This window comes from Choristoneura fumiferana, chromosome 7, assembly GCF_025370935.1.
Source record: "Choristoneura fumiferana chromosome 7, NRCan_CFum_1, whole genome shotgun sequence".
Taxonomy (NCBI): Eukaryota; Metazoa; Arthropoda; class Insecta; order Lepidoptera; family Tortricidae; genus Choristoneura; species Choristoneura fumiferana.
This window is the reverse complement of record NC_133478.1, coordinates 3544549-3562983: the sequence shown is the minus strand read 5'-3', so window position 1 is coordinate 3562983 and position 18435 is coordinate 3544549. Positions and strand designations below refer to the sequence as shown.

At 39.4% G+C, this 18435-nt stretch overlaps 2 protein-coding genes across 2 annotated transcripts in view; both read left to right on the top strand.

Annotated features, from left to right (window-relative positions):
• Nucleotides 1-617: 617 nt before the first annotated feature.
• On the top strand, nt 618-5981 carry LOC141429522 (uncharacterized). The gene is made up of 4 exons (XM_074089860.1): nt 618-814; nt 1956-2168; nt 4657-4786; nt 5787-5981. The coding sequence occupies exons 1-4, from the start codon at nt 728-730 to the stop codon at nt 5912-5914; spliced, it is 558 nt and encodes a 185-aa protein (XP_073945961.1). The 5' UTR covers nt 618-727; the 3' UTR covers nt 5915-5981.
• A 902-nt stretch (nt 5982-6883) lies between these two features.
• Sym (symplekin scaffold protein) overlaps nt 6884-18435 on the top strand; it is a 28423-nt gene continuing 16871 nt past the window's right edge. The window contains exons 1-10 of the mRNA XM_074090452.1: nt 6884-7094; nt 7242-7435; nt 8853-9048; nt 10592-10773; nt 11159-12732; nt 13279-13521; nt 14101-14298; nt 14830-14936; nt 16164-16269; nt 18118-18236. Coding sequence (XP_073946553.1) covers nt 7047-7094; nt 7242-7435; nt 8853-9048; nt 10592-10773; nt 11159-12732; nt 13279-13521; nt 14101-14298; nt 14830-14936; nt 16164-16269; nt 18118-18236 — 2967 coding nt within the window. The 5' untranslated portion in view covers nt 6884-7046. The remainder of the gene's footprint in view (nt 7095-7241; nt 7436-8852; nt 9049-10591; nt 10774-11158; nt 12733-13278; nt 13522-14100; nt 14299-14829; nt 14937-16163; nt 16270-18117; nt 18237-18435) is intronic.

Genomic DNA, 18435 nt, shown 5'->3' with positions numbered 1-18435 from the left:
CAATGTAAGTTTTATTTTTCAAATCGACCGTGTTCGATTCCCGACTGAGTACAAGATTTCTTAAACTCTTTGAATGGAGTTTCTCTTGTTACTAAAATCGATGACATGGTTCCTAAGAACAGATCTTCGTATGTCTTATAGTTTCAGACTTTCCCATACTGACCGATCTAAATCACCACATACACCGTGTTGTGTTGAAAGTGAACTGGTGAAATGAAAATTGGTTATGTTGTTTGATGTGCATGGGGTGGAGGGCGGAGTCTGCATGTTATAACCGTTGTGTCGCACAGACGTAGATATGATGTACGGTTTCAGCGGAGAAGAGAGGTAAATTAGTAAAGTTCACTGAATCCTACATTGTATCATGCATGTCTATTTAAAAGGATATTCTGTGATAGCATATATGAATCTATGCTAGCTAGCCTTTCCGCTTGATTGATTGTAACAACAACAAATACTTCTCTGAGTTCCATTTGTCAATAACTTCCTGACAAATTTCTTTAGAATCCTCACATCTCTGTCCAGTTCATGAGTCAATAAGCAACGGGAGTTCATTGGTCGCCCACTATCACCTGGTATTTTTATCGCTGATAAGAGATAACAGGTACAGCGTAGCAGCCAAACAAAAAATCGATGCCATAACCTCGCGTACTTTACAAATTAAACAATTCCGCTTGCATTTTAGGTACAAATTTTCTTTTGATATTGCGTTTTTTACTGTTCTAACATGGCTTTCAGCCTTCCCGTTTTGACGAGGTGTTGTTTTTGCTGTCCTTTGAGAATCGGAGCACTAGTCATTGGATATCTTTCGCTGGTAAGTAAGCAAATGTTATTTACTCGTATTCACAATGGATTACAGAGCTTTGGGATGGGTTGTATCAAGCTAGTGAGATTATTATTGATTTGTTTTGCTAATGCTTACTGGTTTATTTGTTCGGACTAGTATTTGTAAAATTTTATCATGTTTTTTTATGTTTGTTATTTAGTAAACAGAAAATTAACGTGTTATTAGGCAAAGTTCAAGATAGATACACGTACATTGAATAATCGTCCGATAAATTAACTACTTTGCTCACCCGAGACATTATGAATGATAGCTACGTTTACGCAAGATATTGCGTGTTATGCAGTTCCGCAAAGTAACATCTGATTCAATAAATTATTTAAAATCGTCAAATAGTTTACACATCATACGTTGACATAAGTTTTATTTAGTACCTACTTAAGTACCTAATCCTAAATTAATATTATCTACTATCTGTTGCCCGCGGCTTCGCCCCGTTGTAATTTTTCTAAATTTTCTTCCATTAAAACCTTCTCCTGTCCAGAGGCGTCTTTACCTAGTGCAGGGTGTGCGTTGCACGCGAGCGCAGCGGTGTAAGGGGCGCCGGCCGCGGCAATGAGGGCTATCGTTTTTTGTCTCACTAGATGGCGCACTGTTGCGTGAGGTTTTTAAGTATGGCTTTCAAAGTCTGTTATTACGGGCGTAAAAACAAATTTTAGATTAAAATCATATTTAATACACCTTAAAACCGTACCATAAAAATATCGAGCATGCCACAGTGTTGCATAGTCCCCGTTTTGTTCGGAAAAAAGAGAGGACAAAGGTTTCCGAAAGACAAAACTGTCTCAAAACACAGACATTCATTGCCCCGGAACGCATATTTGCCATAATTAATTTCAGATATTGCAAATATTTACAAAAATATTCTAATTATAAATTAACCCACGTAGCTCACCCAAAAACTATGAGATTTGACATTTCGGAGACCTCACGCTACACTAGCGCCTCTAGTGGCGAATTCATACGCGATAGCCCTCATTTTGTACCTATTGCATTTTGACCGCGCGCTTCCTAGATGGCGCTAAAGTAATAATTGCACACGGGCGCTACATGGGCTAAAGACGCCGCTGCTCCTGTCAATAATAAACACAACGTAATTTTCTCTTTCCAGTTCAGCTCGCTGATGTCTCTCGCTGGCATCTCCACAGCCATTGCCCTGGTCGCCAAATATGTGGAGCAGGAGAGCCAGAAACCCAACCCCACGCACCGGCCCGAGGACCTGGCTGCCGGCGCTCTGAGGATTTACATCACATACGCCATATACCTGGTCGTTTACCTGTATTACTTTGCCATTAGTTTGCTGGTTGTAATCGGTGTGCATAGGGTGAGTGTTTTGTTACTGTTAGTGTTCTTCTTTCTTGTTTTGTAGGAGGTCCACCTCTCCACCTGAGACGTCAGTACTATTATATATTCTGTGACCTGAGTCAACCTGAGGCCGCTTCCAACTGAGGCAACTGGAGGTCTATTAGGGAGGCCTATGTCCAGCAGTGGACGACCTACGGCTGAGAAGATGATGATGATGATGAATGTTCTTGAACATGAAACTAACGGAGACTCACTCATATTGAATGATATTGTAACGGATAACTCACGTCTTAAATCGAGTTTGGCTCGACATGTTTTAGGTTATTTCGTAGGCCTTCTTCACAGGAAGAAAAAAAAAGAAGAAGAAACTCTCTCTCTCCTGTGTGTGTATAAATAATAAATAAATAAATAAATAAATATCACGGGACAATTCACACCAATTGACCTAGTCCCAAAGTAAGCTTAGCAAAGCTTGTGTTATGGGTACTAAGCAACGGATAAATATAATTATATAGATATAGATACATACTTAAATACATATTAAACACCCAAGACCCGAGAACAAACATTCGTATTTTTCATACAAATATCTGCCCCGACACGGGAATCGAACCCGGGACCTCAAGCTCCATAGTCAGGTTCTCTAACCACTAGGCCATCTGGTCGTCTAAATGTGTATGTCTCTCTTCTTCTCTTCTGTGAAGAAGGGCTACGAAATAGCCTGAAACATGTCGAGCTAAACTCGATTTAAAACGTGAGTTATCCGTTGTAGAAACACCACAGACGTGTGAGGATGTGTTGCGAGGAATTTGTTTTTAACTAACCAATAGGAAATGCTTCGTTTATCTATACCACAGCAGCAGAGCACAGCTCTAGTGGAAACATCCTCGCACATCTCTGGTGGAAACGCAGCCTTATTTTGAAACAAGAGTGGCTGCGCAATTTCGAGCTCTTTACCAATCTAGGGTTCAAAAATAAAATCGATAACCGCTTTTTGACACTACCTCTTAGTAGTGAACTATAAAAAAATACTTTGCTCACCCGCGATCTTAAGATAGCTACGCCTATGCTACAAATGTGCGTTTATGCAGCTCCTCCGCCTCCACACTGTAAGAACACACAAATCACACAAACCCAACTATCACCAACACCACGCCACACTGAAGCGTTTTGAACTCAACCAGTTAATTCTCGGAGCATGAAAACTGTTTACCATACTTACTACGAGATGTTATGCCTAGTGCCATCCACGAAGACGTGATTTTGACGAAATTAGCCATTAATGACATTGTAATAAGAACCACGGCACGCGTCATTGTGAATGACTCTACCTATAGAAAGAAGAAAGAAAGAAAGAAAGAATTTATTTGAAATATAACAAGGTTACAATTTAGATTCATCGGCGGACTCCGCACTAGACTCTGGGCCTGTATCGCGGAGACCAGAGAATTTACAATTTACAGCAGTTACTTAAGTAATTGAACTACTTAATACTAAGTTGACACAAAGCAAATTCTTAACCTAAAGTGGGCGTGTGTGTGTGTGCGTGTGTGTGTGCGTGTGTGTGTGTGTGTGTGTGTGTATGTGTGTGTGTGTGTGTGTGTGTGTGTGTGTGTGTGTGTGTGTGTGTGTGTGTATGTGTGTGTGCGCGTGTGTATATGTGTGTAAATTTAATTACAGGCTGCCTGCAATAACCTCCTCGGTTTCATCGTAGCTAAGAGTCATCAACCACGTTTCAATAACTTTTTTGAGATTTTTTTGGATAACTTTTTCATATTTCTTATATGCTTACACGCTTTATTATAAATGTATGTATGGGAGTAAGGTGGCAATCGCCTCGCAAATGTTGTTCTTATGGTCGGTGTCGGTATTTTATATTTGCGTTGTTTGGTAAGGTTTGCAAAATCTTTGGATGAGACAGTTAACTTGTGGATTACTGTAGTTACTTTTGAAATAAATAATTGACGTACACGTAAGACTTTAGCTACACAATAAAGTTCATTAGTGGGGAATCTGCGAGGTTTACTTAGCATGACCTTAAGCACTGCTCGTTGAGCAGTCTCCAGTTCTCTCAAAGTAGTTTTAGCGATGCCACCCCATGCCAACAGGCAGTATGTAAGGGCAGACTGGCATAAGGCTTTATAAACTAATGTTAATATATATTTAGGTGCAGATTTACGTAGGGACTTGACGATAAAAATAGTTTTTCTGATTTTACCAGCTAATGAGGAAACATGTTCTTTAAAAGAAAGATTTTTATCAACTACTACACCAAGATACTTAATCATGTCAACATTTTCTGTGGATGGACAGTTACAGTTTAAAGATGGATTAGAGTTCGGTGAGCATGAGTGTATTCTAAGTTTAATCGTTTCAGGTGGGCTAGAAGAGCGTGCTCTATAGACTATAGACATCTATCATAAAGTCGCGCGTGAAGAAAGTAACTGTTTATGATCCTCCTCCACAAACTAAGGCCTGATTCAATAAATAATTTCCTTCTGTTTCAGAACAAACCGCACCTGATGAAGTACTACGTGAACACGGGGCTCTTCCTCCTCGCGATGGCGGTCGCCCTGGTGGTGGTCACTGTGGTCTTCCTGGGTGTCATCGCCAGCCTGCCTGTGCTCGCCTCAAGTGGTAAGATATTTTTCATCACACTTGCTCGTAAACAGTGTCGAAACATGCAGGCTACCTTGGTTGCAACCAAATAAAACCCTCGACCTTAATGTGCTTCTGATGAAACCCGTGGTCGGTAAATGAGTCATTGCCCGTACTAATTTTCATGCCATGAATCCCAAGGTCGGTAAATGAGTTTGTTACTGCATGGTGTGCTGCTGCTCCGAGCGCGCGCTGCACACGCACGCCACGCACATGCTGCGGAGGGGGAGGGCGGCGGGGAGCTGGCGCTGCCAAGAGCGCAATCAGCAGTATCGGCAATTTTTGAAAAAATATTAGTTTTTCTTTTACAAATATACAATTTTACTCGCAAATGTGATGAAAAACATTGTATATCGCACGGGCGGTACTAGAATTACGAACATCGACTCATTAAAACAGTTTTCGACTTCGGGCTTCTAATAGACTCTCGTTCGTAATTCCTTCAAATACTTCGGTCGTGCTCCCAATTTTTTGACACAAAAGGCTTACACCGCCATCTTCCGGCGGGTAGTGAAGTTATTTTTCCCTTACAACTAATACAGGGGCGGTAATGGGTTGCAAAGTTGCATTATTATTTCTCACTCTGGTATTATGTTATTGAAGTTTTTGAGGTGAAATAAAAATGGTGGGCGCTACAAAATAACTGATTTTTAAAGTGGGTGTTAGACGAAATATGTTTGGGAACCTCTGATATAGATTAACCAATCAAACGCGACGCAAGTCTCAAAGTTGTCAAACGGACCACGATACTAGCGCCAACTGGTCTGCAGGGCTACTACGAAACTCGAAGTTCATGTAGTGCCGTCCCTCTGACACTTATACTATTTAATACGCGAGCGAGAGGGACGGTACGATACGAAATTCGAGTTTCGTAGTAGCCCTGCTGGTCTGTCACACTACGAAACCCTCGCACGGTTTGGCAAGCTCGTATCCCTGTGTTAACTTTATTTCGACGTTACATCTCAATCTTTTGTTTCAGTGATTCTATTTTACTGCATACTTGTGGTACGAAGCGCATATCTCGAAATGGAAGAACAGAATCGGCCTAAAATCTACGAGATGAACACCGTCCTGTACAGTCCGCAGCAGGCTCCGCTGATGGCTTAATATCTGAGAAATATAGTGTTAAGTTTGATCTAAGAGTGTTCTAATAAAATAATTGTTTTAGAATGAACTACCCACTTATTTTTGCTCAATGATTATTCCCTAACAGGAAAATCCCGGATCGTTCGTGTTGTCAATAATTTTATTTTAATTTATTGGGGCTGTTTCACCATCCATTGGTTAGTGTTAACTGGCGGTTAGGTGTGATGCCGTCTCTATTTGTTTTGTTCGAACAGACGGAGACGGCATCACATTTAACCGTCGGTTAACGCTAATCAATGGATGGTGAAACAGCCCCTAAATCGATTAAGTAGATAATTTTGAAGCTGTAGGTACCCATCTTCTGACATCAAATAAGGGGATTATTATTCTCCCTCTCACTCGCTACAAATATATATATATATATAATATTATCGGGCGTTTATACACGTCCATAAATCGGTCGTCAAAAAAAAAAATAAAAAAAAACAAAAAAATATTTAAATATAACTAAAAAGTATTCGGACTACAAAAATAAAACTTTTTTTAAATTACTAAAGGGTTTTTGCTGACTGTACCTATGTATAAACAGTATGATGTTATTATTACAAATAAAAAAAAACTCCCTTTTTTGATTTAACATAGTATCCAATTCCAATGTTTTAAATAAAATAGTGGAAAATGGTTGCTACTCTAAATTATAATTTAAAAAAAAATACCATTTTTCCGGTGCGGTCTAACCGTATCTTGTTACGGCACAAAATAACTAAAAGGGTTACGGTTCGAACTGGTCGTCTATTATCAGGACGTACATTATCTGATCGTATTAATTTCATTTATTAGAGAACGCATCCAAATATAATTTTCATACAGCAACCCTCATCACTATCTGTCATTTTATTACCTTACCGATTAAAATTATCAAGAGCACAATAGTGTTTTCTCTTTTCTTCTTGCTGTATAAGCGGCTTGTCTTGCATAGCTGTCTCCTTCTGTCAGTCAGCCATTTCTAATTTTGTAGGTTATCAAATGAAACGTTGCGGCAGCGAACGCTTGCATATCTCTGATCGTAATTTCATTGTTTTCAGAATAAAATTCGTGTACTATTGCAATGAAATAGCACGAATAAGCAACTAGAGGCCCAAATACAGCCAGAATGTCTTCTAAATATCAGCAGAACCCTAGCGTAACCGCACAAAACCAGGTTTGTTGTGCATCACAAATTCGCCGAAACGCAACCTCAATTTTATCTAAATTATTGTTATAATTAAGTTTGTGTCATGTTGAATTGTTTAAATGTGAATATAATTTTTGTCTGAGACACGTTTTTTATTTCCCTTTCCTTTTTCAGCTTGTGCAATGGATAAACGAAGCTGGGATGGCGGAAGGCAAAAAGAAAACAGATCTTTTACGGAAAATCCTGGAGATTCTATTGCACCAGGTCCCTCAAATGATACCAGTGTACATGGACAATATACTGAGCTACGTCAACGACAAGTCTACCGATGTTAAGAAGCAAGTTATTGCGTTTATAGAGGAAATAAGGTGAGGACACTGCGCTAGCTACCCAATTTACCAAAATCAAAGTGCATTGCTAGCCAGCCGAAAGTTGCAATGTAAGCAACAATAAAGCACCCTTCACTAAGCTTAGGTATATGATTTGAAGTAGTCAAGCAATGGCAGCCCAGTGATTCAACCTGTGGCTTCTCCAGCTGAAGATAGTGGGTTCAAGCCTGGGATCACACCACTCGAGTTCTTCGGAAATTATGAGAAACCACATTTGAAATTTACCATGACATTATTGGGGAAGGAAAACATTGTGAGGAAACCTGCACAATGGTGTGTGAAAAGTTCCCAATCCGCATGGGAAATAAGGCGCATGCCTTCTCATTTTACATAAGCTACTTTCTATGCAAAAAAAAACCCTTGGGATCAGGATAAAATCATGAAATCTCATCCGCTAGGTAGTCATGAAATTTAAATAAGTAAATAAATATCATGGGACACCTGACACCAATTGACCCAGTCCCAAACTAAGCAAAGCTTGTACTATGAATACTAGGCAACAGAGAAACATACATAATTAAACATCCAAGGCCCGAGAACAAACATTCATAGTATTCATACCGGCCGGGAATCGAACCCGGGTCCTCAAGCTTCGTAGTCAGGTTCTCTAACCAATTGGCCATCCAGTCGTTAAATTTGGCACTGTTGTTTATGATGCAATGTCAACAAACACCAAAATGAAGTTTTTACGAATTCTGATGGTTTTTTTTTTATTATTCCTGCACTCTAAAACGGCTGGACAGATTTGGATGAATTTTAGTATATAGATAGCTGCATAAAACATGGACTATGTTTTATCCTGATATTCCCATGGATGGGGATAACATTTCGAAATCTCATCCAGTGGGTATCAGTATAGAGTCATGAAATTAATTAGTCACTGTTGTTTATAATGCAACATCAAAGACCACAATGTGATTTTTGAAAATTCCCACGGAAATTCAAAATCCCGAAATTTCAATTTGAGTGCTGCATCTACTGATTTCCGCGTGCGAGTATTAGGTACAATAAAGCAATTTTGCAGTTTTTTTTTAACCCTGAACTGGGTGAGAGGTATGAAGTTGTTATAGGATGCCTCTCATCTCAGTATGGCTGTTGGCAAAGGCCTCCTCCAGTAGCTTCCATTGTTTACGGTCTTGAGCAACTCTTCTTCATTTGGATCCCGCAGTATGTTTAAGCTCATCCATCTCAAGGATACCGTTGCGTTATAATTTGGCCCCCCCTTTCTTATCTGGATCTCAACATATGGCCGGTCCATCTCCATTTTTGTAGGTCTTTTCTTTCCAGGATGTTGGTTAGTTTAGTTTTTGCTCTTAGTTGGGCATTGCTAAATCTGTCTTGCCTTCTTACTCCAGTCATGCTTTGTTTTTATGTGTATAAATTACTTGTTTTCCAGTAAACTTCACCCTGAGCACTTGCCAGCCCTGATCGGGCAGCTCCGAGTCCTCATCATGGACACAGTCATCGCGGTCATGAAGCGAGCCATCCAGGCTTCCAGCATCGTGTACCGGAACACGTTGCTCTGGATCTGCGAGAGTGATGCTCAATTGGGGGAGAAAGAGTATGTTTGGGAACAGCTTACGGCATTGAAAGTGAGTTTATTTACTTTAAGTACTAACCCCCTTATTCATAAAACTTAACAAGCCTATGTTAACTAACAAATGCTTTGTCCCTTTCTAACAAATAGAAATGTCGAATGACAGATAAGGACAAACGAATTTTAGCGGGCATTTTTAACTAAAATAGTTTTGATTGTCGTTTATAATAAGGGGTTAAGTTTACAATTTATGAAAATGAAATGAAATCGTTTATTGCATGACCACAGGTATATAAATAGATCCCCGTGTTTTGTGTTGTCCTTTTATGATCTACCATTTTCTTGGTGTACTAAATTAATAAATTAATCATAATTAATGAATTAATTTAATAAATTAATCTAACTTAGAAACCATGTTGTTCATCAGGAATCTACACACAACTGAGACGAAATTCAATGAGGGCTAAAAGACAGGTGTTAATATTGTGAGGTTTTGTTTGTTTATACTCTTTATTGTACAAAAAAGGAATACAAAAATGTTACAAAAAAGTGCTATGTACGAAGGCGTTTTTGACGTTACGTACATGATAACGTCAAAAAAGCCTCACAATACTAACACCATTTAGCTATATTTCGCCTATCTTTTAGCCCTCATTGTGTGTGTGAAGTAGAGATGCCACGAATAGTGATTTGGCCAAATACCGAATATTCGGCAACGCCATCGGCCGAAGCGCCGAATATTCGGCACAATATACATGCCTGTCGAGCGCGTTAACAAGAATTAGACGAGTCGCAACCTGTCTCTCTCGTTGCGATGCGTACGGGCGCGCGGGCGGGTAGGTATTTGACTGTCTGTTGTTTCATTCAATTGCGAGTAAATCACGTCCCGGCACGCTTGTCAGATCATTATAAAAAGTAATGTAATATTATTATTTTGTAGAGAAGTTTGTTCATTAGTTCTTTTTCAATTGTTTGTTTGTCAAAAGATTTATAAAATGACACCAGTCAATAAATTGCTACCAACAAATGCTGAAAAGCTTGTCTTTATCCATCACAACTTACCATGGACAATTTTACTTATTAAATTATTGTAATTTGGTAATGAATATATATAATCTTAAGTAATAGGACGTTCGGCCGAATACCGAATACCAAAAAAAGTGGCCGACTAGGCTGAATACCGAATAGTGGCCGAATATCCGTGGCATCTCTAGTGTGAAGTTCCTAATCTGCTTGGCTTGGCTTGGTTTCCGTTCTGAGGGGCATGTCACATGCCGCATGTGCCCTGCAGTGGGAGGTATATAGGCCGAGATGATGAGACAATGGTGTACCAAATTAGAAAAGTTGATAATTAAAATTACCATTTCAAAAATATCTCAAAAATAGCTGAACCGATTCTAATGAAACACGGCTAAGAAGTTCTTAGTAAGAACTACCGCAAGGAAACTCCGTCCATCCCCGGGACTCAAACTATCTGTATACCGAATTTCATCTAAATCAGTTGAGCGGTTTAGATGTGAAGAGGTAACAAACAAACAGATTTACAAACTTTCGCATTTATAACATTCGTGGGATATAGTGGGATTTGTATTTTTCAGCTCCTGGTCTTAAACATGATAGACAGCGACAACGAAGGCATCAGGACGCACTCTATTAAGTTCCTAGAAGAGGTGGTGCTGCTACAGACAGCCGGTGATGGGCCGGAGGACCAGTTCAGCCTGGACAGTCTTCCGGCTGACCTGGGCTTTATCAAAAGGAAGTCTCTTGAGCAAGAGTCTGAGTAAGTAGATGATTCTAGAAAATATGTATACTCTGGGTCAGCTTTAGCTACCTAAGCGCAGGGGAGTCATGCCTTTGGCGCCCTTTTAGATACGACAAGTGACAAAACGATAGACCGTATTTGATAGACTTAGAATACTCTACGAGATAAATTTCTAAACGTTAATATGCTGGAAGCTAGTTTTCCTTTAGATCGATTAAAATAGATACTCAAATTAAGTGATTAAGTCGAGATGGCGCGTGACGCCCGGTCGCCCCCCTAAAGCCAGCACTGGGTATAATTATGTTTTGCGGCTGGTATAACCTTAAGAAACCTGTGAGCATCTACTATAGCTTGTTAGTTATACGATTTCCAAAACGGTGTACCAATTTTTATTTCTTTTCAGGCACATCTTTACCCTCCTCCTGAAATTTCACAACTCACAGCACATTTCCAGTGTCAACTTGATGGCATGCATGACTACTCTGTGCCTCTTGTGCAAATTCAGACCCAAATATATGCCACGCGTCGTTCAAGCATTAGGCGACTTGCACACAACACTGCCGCCCACACTATCGCAGTCTCAAGTAAACTCAGTGAGAAAGCACCTCAAAATGTTGCTAGTTAATTTAATAAAACACCCGTCGTCTAATGACATGCTGCCGCAGCTCACTCAACTGTTAATAGATATCGGGATGTCTCAGCAAGAAATTAATAAGGCTGTGCCTAAAGAAAGAAGGAATAAGAGATTAGGAGAAATTAAAATTGCGGATATTCCGACCAAGAGAGTCAGAGTTGACTCCCCACAAAGCAACAGTCAAGGAAGTGACAGTAATAGTCGCAGCGACTTTAATTTATACGATGATGACAGTCAAACTAGTATACCTAAACCTACTGTCACAGAAGACTCACTGTTTGACGGTCTTGATAATGTTGACAATGTTGTTAAGCTAGTCATGGCAACACTCCTCAATAAGCTACCTGAAGAAATGCCACACAATTTTGTAGATGTTTATAAGCCTATACCAAACGCTGGAAGCAAAATACAGAAAAGGTCTTTAGCAAAAATGTTGCAGAGTCTTATCAAAGGTGAAGCTCCAGTAACAGTAACAGTAACAGTACCAGTACCAGTAGCGCCTGTTCCTCCGCCACCACCAGAGATTCCGGAACCTGTCAAAATACCGTTATTAAGAGAAGACGATGACAAAATAACTCTCAAAAATGCGGTGGCTAAACTACAGGAGTCCACAAAAGCTGACAAAGAGGTAGAAGATGCCATGAATAAACTCATGGAGGAAACACGACAAGAGTTCCTCAAAGAGGAAGAGCGGAAGAATAAAGAAAAAGAGAAACTTATACCACCGCAAACACCGACTGTTCCTAAGTTGAAACAGAAAGTAAAACTCCTGAAATTGCAAGAATTAACAAGACCAATACCCAAAGAGATTAAAGAGAAATTGATATTACAGGCGGTTGGGAGGATTCTCAACGCAGAGAAAGAAAGCGCTATTGGTGGAGCATCAGCTATCCGTTCAAAGTTTATCACAATTTTTGCATCAAGTTACACTCCAGAAATTCGAGACATGGTACTCAACTACATTTTAGAGGATCCTGTGAACAGAATAGACTTGGCGCTATCGTGGTTGTACGAAGAATATTCTTTTATGCAAGGTTTTAGTCGACACCCAGTGACTTTGCAGCCGAAGATGCACGAAAAGCATGACCAGAACTATAATCAATTGCTTTGTGCGTTGATAACGCAGATTTCTGAGCGGGGGGACCCTTCCATGGAGAGTAGTAGGGATCTTCTACTGAGGAAGATATACTTGGAATCGCCGTTGGTGACCGAGGAAGCGGTTGACTATTTGAAGCATCTCGTTTCTGAAGATAAGGTGGCAGTGTTAGCGTTGGAGATATTGGAAGAGCTGTGTATGTACAGATCTCCGCGGGCGCACAAATATGTAGCGGCACTAGTGTGTTGTGTGTAAGTACATCTTTTTGTAGTATATTTTGTGAGATATTTATCTGCCTTTAAGTATAAAAGAGTAACGTGAATTACTGGCAAAAACGCAGTCTAAAATACTAGACTGACTTGAAATTCAGCAATCATATTTCTTGGGAATCCCAAAGGCCGGCGCCCACTATCGGGAAAAGATCCTTCGGCATCCCACAACAATAGTAGATTGTACAACAAGAGCATAAAACGAGCCATTTTATCCAAGTCGTTCATATAGCCGAGCCGGTACGGCGAGGGTGGATAGACACGTCGAGGGGAAAATGGGTTTAAACCATAATAATAAATAAAAAAATATTGTGTCGCCAGATCCAGCATAAAAACTTACTTCACGAGTATGAGAAGTGGTAAAGAATAAATACATGTCCAATATTTGCTGATAATTTAACTGACGTAGAATAATATTTTTTTACCCAGGAAAGTACCCAATTATCTAATCCATTAATACGATTCTGAATGAATAGAATAGCAATAACATCATCAACGTAACATGTCACATAATTTTTCCACAGTGAGCGAAAATCAAGAAATCCGTGACATAGCGTTAAATTCCACCCTCAAGATCTACTCACGAAGCACAGATGCTGTCAAGAAAGTGGTGGAGAAGCACGCTTTGCTCTACCTCGGGTTTATATCCCTGAGCAACCCGCCGGGAGAAATAGCGGCTGCCAGGCATGGCATCAGGCCGAGTTGGACTGATGAACTGTACAAGTTGTGCTTGAACTTGGTTATGGCGCTCTTCATGGATAGTGAGGGTGAGTGATGTGAAAGGAAAGGGAAGTATGCCTTGGGGCCTGTTTCACTACTCTCTGATAAGATCATGGTATTTTATGCAACATAAAGATGAGCAATTTACAATTATTTGTTAAATTATTTTTATCATTTAAATAGTTGTGGTAGTAGTATTGTTTTACAATAAGACATTACGGCATTTAGGCGTTCCGATCCACACTCGAGACTTTTTACCATTTAAAATTTTTGTCCATGGACTTTTTCACACTAGAACTTCCAGACCCTAAGATGTTTCATTCCTTGGATATTTTTGCCACGGACTTTTTGACGCTAGGACTTTTAGACACTAAGGCATTTCATCATTCGAACTTTTTGACAATGGACATCGTGACACCTGGACCTCCTGACCCTAGAACTTATATACCCCTGAACCAAGGGCATCGCAAAGAGGGGGCAAAGGGGGCTGCTGCCCGAGAAATGTAGTCTTTATTTTTTGTAAATGTTGAAATTGAAGTGTACAGTCAAGAGCACGTTGAAGTTTTCTTTTGCTTCATGAGCTCTCAACGCCTTTGCCCTGAACGATATTTATAATGTTCCGACAGAGCTGATGATCGAAGTGGGCCGCGTGTACGGCGGCGCGCCGGCGGAAGCGAAGCGCGCCGTCCTGCGCTGCGCGGAGGCGCCCGCTCGCGCCGCCGCCGCCCGCAACCAGCGGGAAGCCTTCCACGCGCTGCTGGCGGACTGCCCGCGCGGCGCCGACACCTTGCTCACCAGGCTGCTGCATATATACACCGAGAAATGTGAGTCTCAGGATGTGGTCTTGGGTGGTAAACATAGGGAAAGACACAGAAATGTGAGTACAAGTACGGGTATTTCTCCACTAATTGGAAAATCGTTGTCCTTGGCTTTTTTTTTTTAAAAACGTGTCAAGATAAATGTCAAAGAAAAATGTTTCTGTGCTTAAAACAACCATATTTTTAAACTTGTCTCATATTATACCAAAAATAAAACTACCTATTTAATTTCAATTTTTCAAACACCCATAAAACAGTCCCCCGACATGTCCTCAACCAAGAATGTGATAAGTATCAGATAATATTAGCCATGTGTTTTAGCAAGCAATTTAGCAAGATTTCTCTATTGAACTTAAAAAGATGATTACACCATTGATGATAATAAAGTACCATTTCTGCATGTCATTTTATCAACATTTTTAATCAAACATTGTCCCAAGAGTACAAAAACAGTATCCTGTTGCCTGATTATGATCAATATAAAAATAATAGTAATGTACCTACTTTGTTGTAATATAATTATTTTTTGTGTTGCAGCGCCTCCTACTCAGGAGCTGGTGTCGCAAGTACGCGATTTGTACGCGACGCGGGTCTCTGACGTGCGTTTCCTGATACCAGTGCTCAATGGACTCTCCAAGAAAGAGGTAAATAATATATAAAACAGTTGACTGGACTTTGTCTTAAATACGGTATTTCTAAAAAAATCAAGAATTTCCCATGTCTGATATATTATTATGAAAATATACAGACAGTGTTTAGAAAAGAGAAAACTTTAATCGGTTGAAAGTTGGACTTATAGTGATTTGATTGATGAAGCCCACCGCATTAAAAAAAAACATAATCTACCCCCTTTTAACCTGGTTAGGTTCGTTAGTTACCTTACGGCCCTCAGATTAAAAAAAGAAGCCCCGCCAAGCGGGGCTTCGTCGACTTTGTCACAGTCATGTCTCGCATTATAAAAATACTACCACCCACTAGTTACTAGTTGCCAGAGAAGTAGATTGGATTAAGTTAAGTAAGCTTTGGTAATAAAAAACTTGAAATACTTTAAATTACATTATGCGAAGAAGAAGATAATGACCATAGGGCTGGCTCTTTCCTCGGTCAACGTATTGGCATTGCCATACAACGAGGAAACGCAGCCAGCCTTATGGGCACCCTGCCCAATAGCAACGACTTGGGTGATATATGTAAATATAGATTTTTAGGATTAGAGTTAGTTAGTTTTAGTTCTTTTATTTATTTCTGTTAATTATTGTATATATTTTATTTGTTTGTTTATAAATAAATAGTCTCCAATTTATGCGAAAGTAACTCTCTGCGTAAGTCATTTTCTGCCTAAACAATATTCGGAATTCGCAAAGTATGCGTAAAGCCCATTGGCTATGCGTAAATGAATTCTGCGTAATATAATTATGCGAAAACAATTTCGGCAGATACTATTATGCGTAAACAGATTATGCGTAATGGAATTATGACAAAAAATATGCGTAAACAAGGGGAACCTAATAATTATATTTTTTTGTACTGCCAAAGAAAGTATTGCGAATAATCCGACTGCTCGGAGAGTTGCCAGACATAAGTGCAAGTAGTGCAGTGTGCAGTTACAAGACAGTTGTTGTAAGTTATATCGAAACTAGAACACATTGAAAAAAATATTTGTTATTAACTTATTATTATTTTTATGTAATTTTGTACGTACATTCTGAAATTACTCATAGGTACGAGGCTGGGACTGGAACCCACGACCTTTTCTTGAGAAACCACATAGTTCAAAGCACCACAACAGATTTTTTTGAAGGGACAATACCTGATTCTAAGTAAACAAAACTTTGAAATATGATTTTATACGAGATTGTTTTTGTTTTCAGATCATAGCCGCGTTGCCGAAGCTAATAAAACTGAACCCAATGGTTGTGAAAGAAGTATTTAACAAATTGCTCGGGCTACAGAATCCTAATGACGAGAACTTACCAGGTAATATTTGTACAAGCTTTTATTTAACCTCGTCCTCTATATTCCTAGGTCCTCGTCTGATGGGAAATAATCCCCACCGGCCATGAGTACCAACTACTCATGGAGAGTCATTGGTCTATTGCCGGCCTTTAAATTTAAAATTTGGTATACTTACGTAAGTTGAATGACAATGCACAGTCAACAAAGAAAGCTGGTATTAAAGATGGCTTTTTTAACAAATCCTTATTGATTATGACGATACGAGTACTTGATTGTTTTTATCTAGATATCATTATTCAGTTGTATTGACATATTGTTACTGTTTTCAGAGTATTATATTTGTAAGTAAACCTTGTTTGTTCCTACTTATCTTAAAATGGTATTATAGATCATAAGGATACATGAACTCACGCGCACTGGCGGGGCCGTACATCACTACGATTTATTAAAGGCCGTGCCAGGATAAGCTAAGTGATTCTGCCCCCATCGAGTTTGGGCTCGTAATTTTTATGGATGGATACATTAATAATAAATTGGCAAAATTACAGCCCCCTTAATAGTTTTTTGTATATTTTTTTTTTAATTTTTTTCTATGACAATGAAAATGTTATTCATGTCAAATAATCATCTGTAGTGAATGTACAATATTTGTGATGCACGCTAAGATAGGTTGAAAAAAAAATATTGAAGAAAAAACATATTTTCTTTTTTTTCTTTTATACAAAAAACTATTAAGGGGGCTGAATTTTTGCCAATTTATGACTAATGTAGAGCCACACCATCCATAAAAATTACGAGCCCAAACTCGATGGGGGCAGTATCACTTAGCTTATCCTGGCACGGCCTTTATTCATTAAATTTTTCATTATATCTGCAACATAATGTTTATAACCCCAACTTCCTACACTTTTTGTCAATTTTGCTTGGCTTGGGACGGCTGGTAGATTATCAATTATTATAATATTTTGCACCCGGAAAATACTTAAGAACACGTAAAATAAATGATCACTTAAAATTATATAAAATCGCTTTGAACATGTCTTTCAACCATTGTTCTAATATAGTGTGACAGAAAGAAATGGTCAAAATCAAGTACGGAGCCCTGGTTCTGCTACAGAATTAACCTAAAGCGTGTTTTAAAATTTTTTGAAGTTAAACGTATTATCGGTGGTGGTATAGGTACCTGTTGTTCGAGCACTTACTTAATTTTAATGTAGGTAACGAAAACTACCGGTAATAACTTTCAACACTGCTCTAGGTCCATTGATTACGATCTTCCCATGATAGTTGAAGTGGCAATGGGTGGGCCACATCACTCGAGGAACAGATAACCCTTGGGGGATAAGTTCTCAACCACGACCAGTAACTGGAAGACGAAGCGTTGGGCAAGCCTCCCAATAGGACTGCCGACATCGTGAAAGTTACAGGTAGGCGGTGGATTCAAGTGGCGAGTTGTCGTTTATTGTTGAGTTCTAAGGGGGAGGCCTTTGTTCAGTGGAAGCCTTCCGGCTGATGATGAAAAAGAAAAGAAAAGAATAAATTTATTTGGCAAAATTCGGCACAGCAAAAAGAAAAAAAAATACAGACAACCTTATTACATACTAAAAAAGAAAGAAAAAGACATGTGCCGAAAGAAGCAAAAAGGGCCATTCATGCCGCAGCGCTGGTTTTCAGTATGACTCTTTAACTTACAACTAAACTTAAAAGACTAATGCCGAACGTCAGAAGGCGGCACTAATCAAATAAAACTATAATAATAAAAAAAGAAAAACAAAAGTTGAAAACAATAATAATAACAAAAAAACAACAACAGACAAACAATTGAAATACTTGATGATTGCACTTATTTGCTTGTTTATTTGTCATCAGTTTCTCCGGACGAGCTGCTGGTCGCGCTGCACTTGATAGACCCTGGGGTGGTAGACCTGAAGTACATCATCAAGGCCACGGCGCTGTGCTTCGCTGAGAAGCAAGTATTCACGCAGGAGGTATGTCATAGGGTCATCTAATTATTGAATTGTTCCAACTGCCTCATTGTCGTTGTCACATTTTTTTATGAATGGGCTGTAGAATTGGATGACAAATAAGATTATATACATATAACCTGGGAAGCCGTGGTGGCCTTGTGGTTTGACCTATGGCCTCTCAAGCAGAGGGTCGTGGGTTCAAACCCCGGCTCGCAACCTC

Bases quoted from the DNA above. Each gene is read 5' to 3' on its own strand.
- LOC141429522 (XM_074089860.1), top strand. From the start codon at position 728: ATGGCTTTCAGCCTTCCCGTTTTGACGAGGTGTTGTTTTTGCTGTCCT. The intron at 2,169-4,656 runs GTGAGTGTTTTG...CTTCTGTTTCAG, and splicing joins TTGTAATCGGTGTGCATAGG to AACAAACCGCACCTGATGAA. The intron at 4,787-5,786 runs GTAAGATATTTT...CTTTTGTTTCAG, and splicing joins GCCTGTGCTCGCCTCAAGTG to TGATTCTATTTTACTGCATA.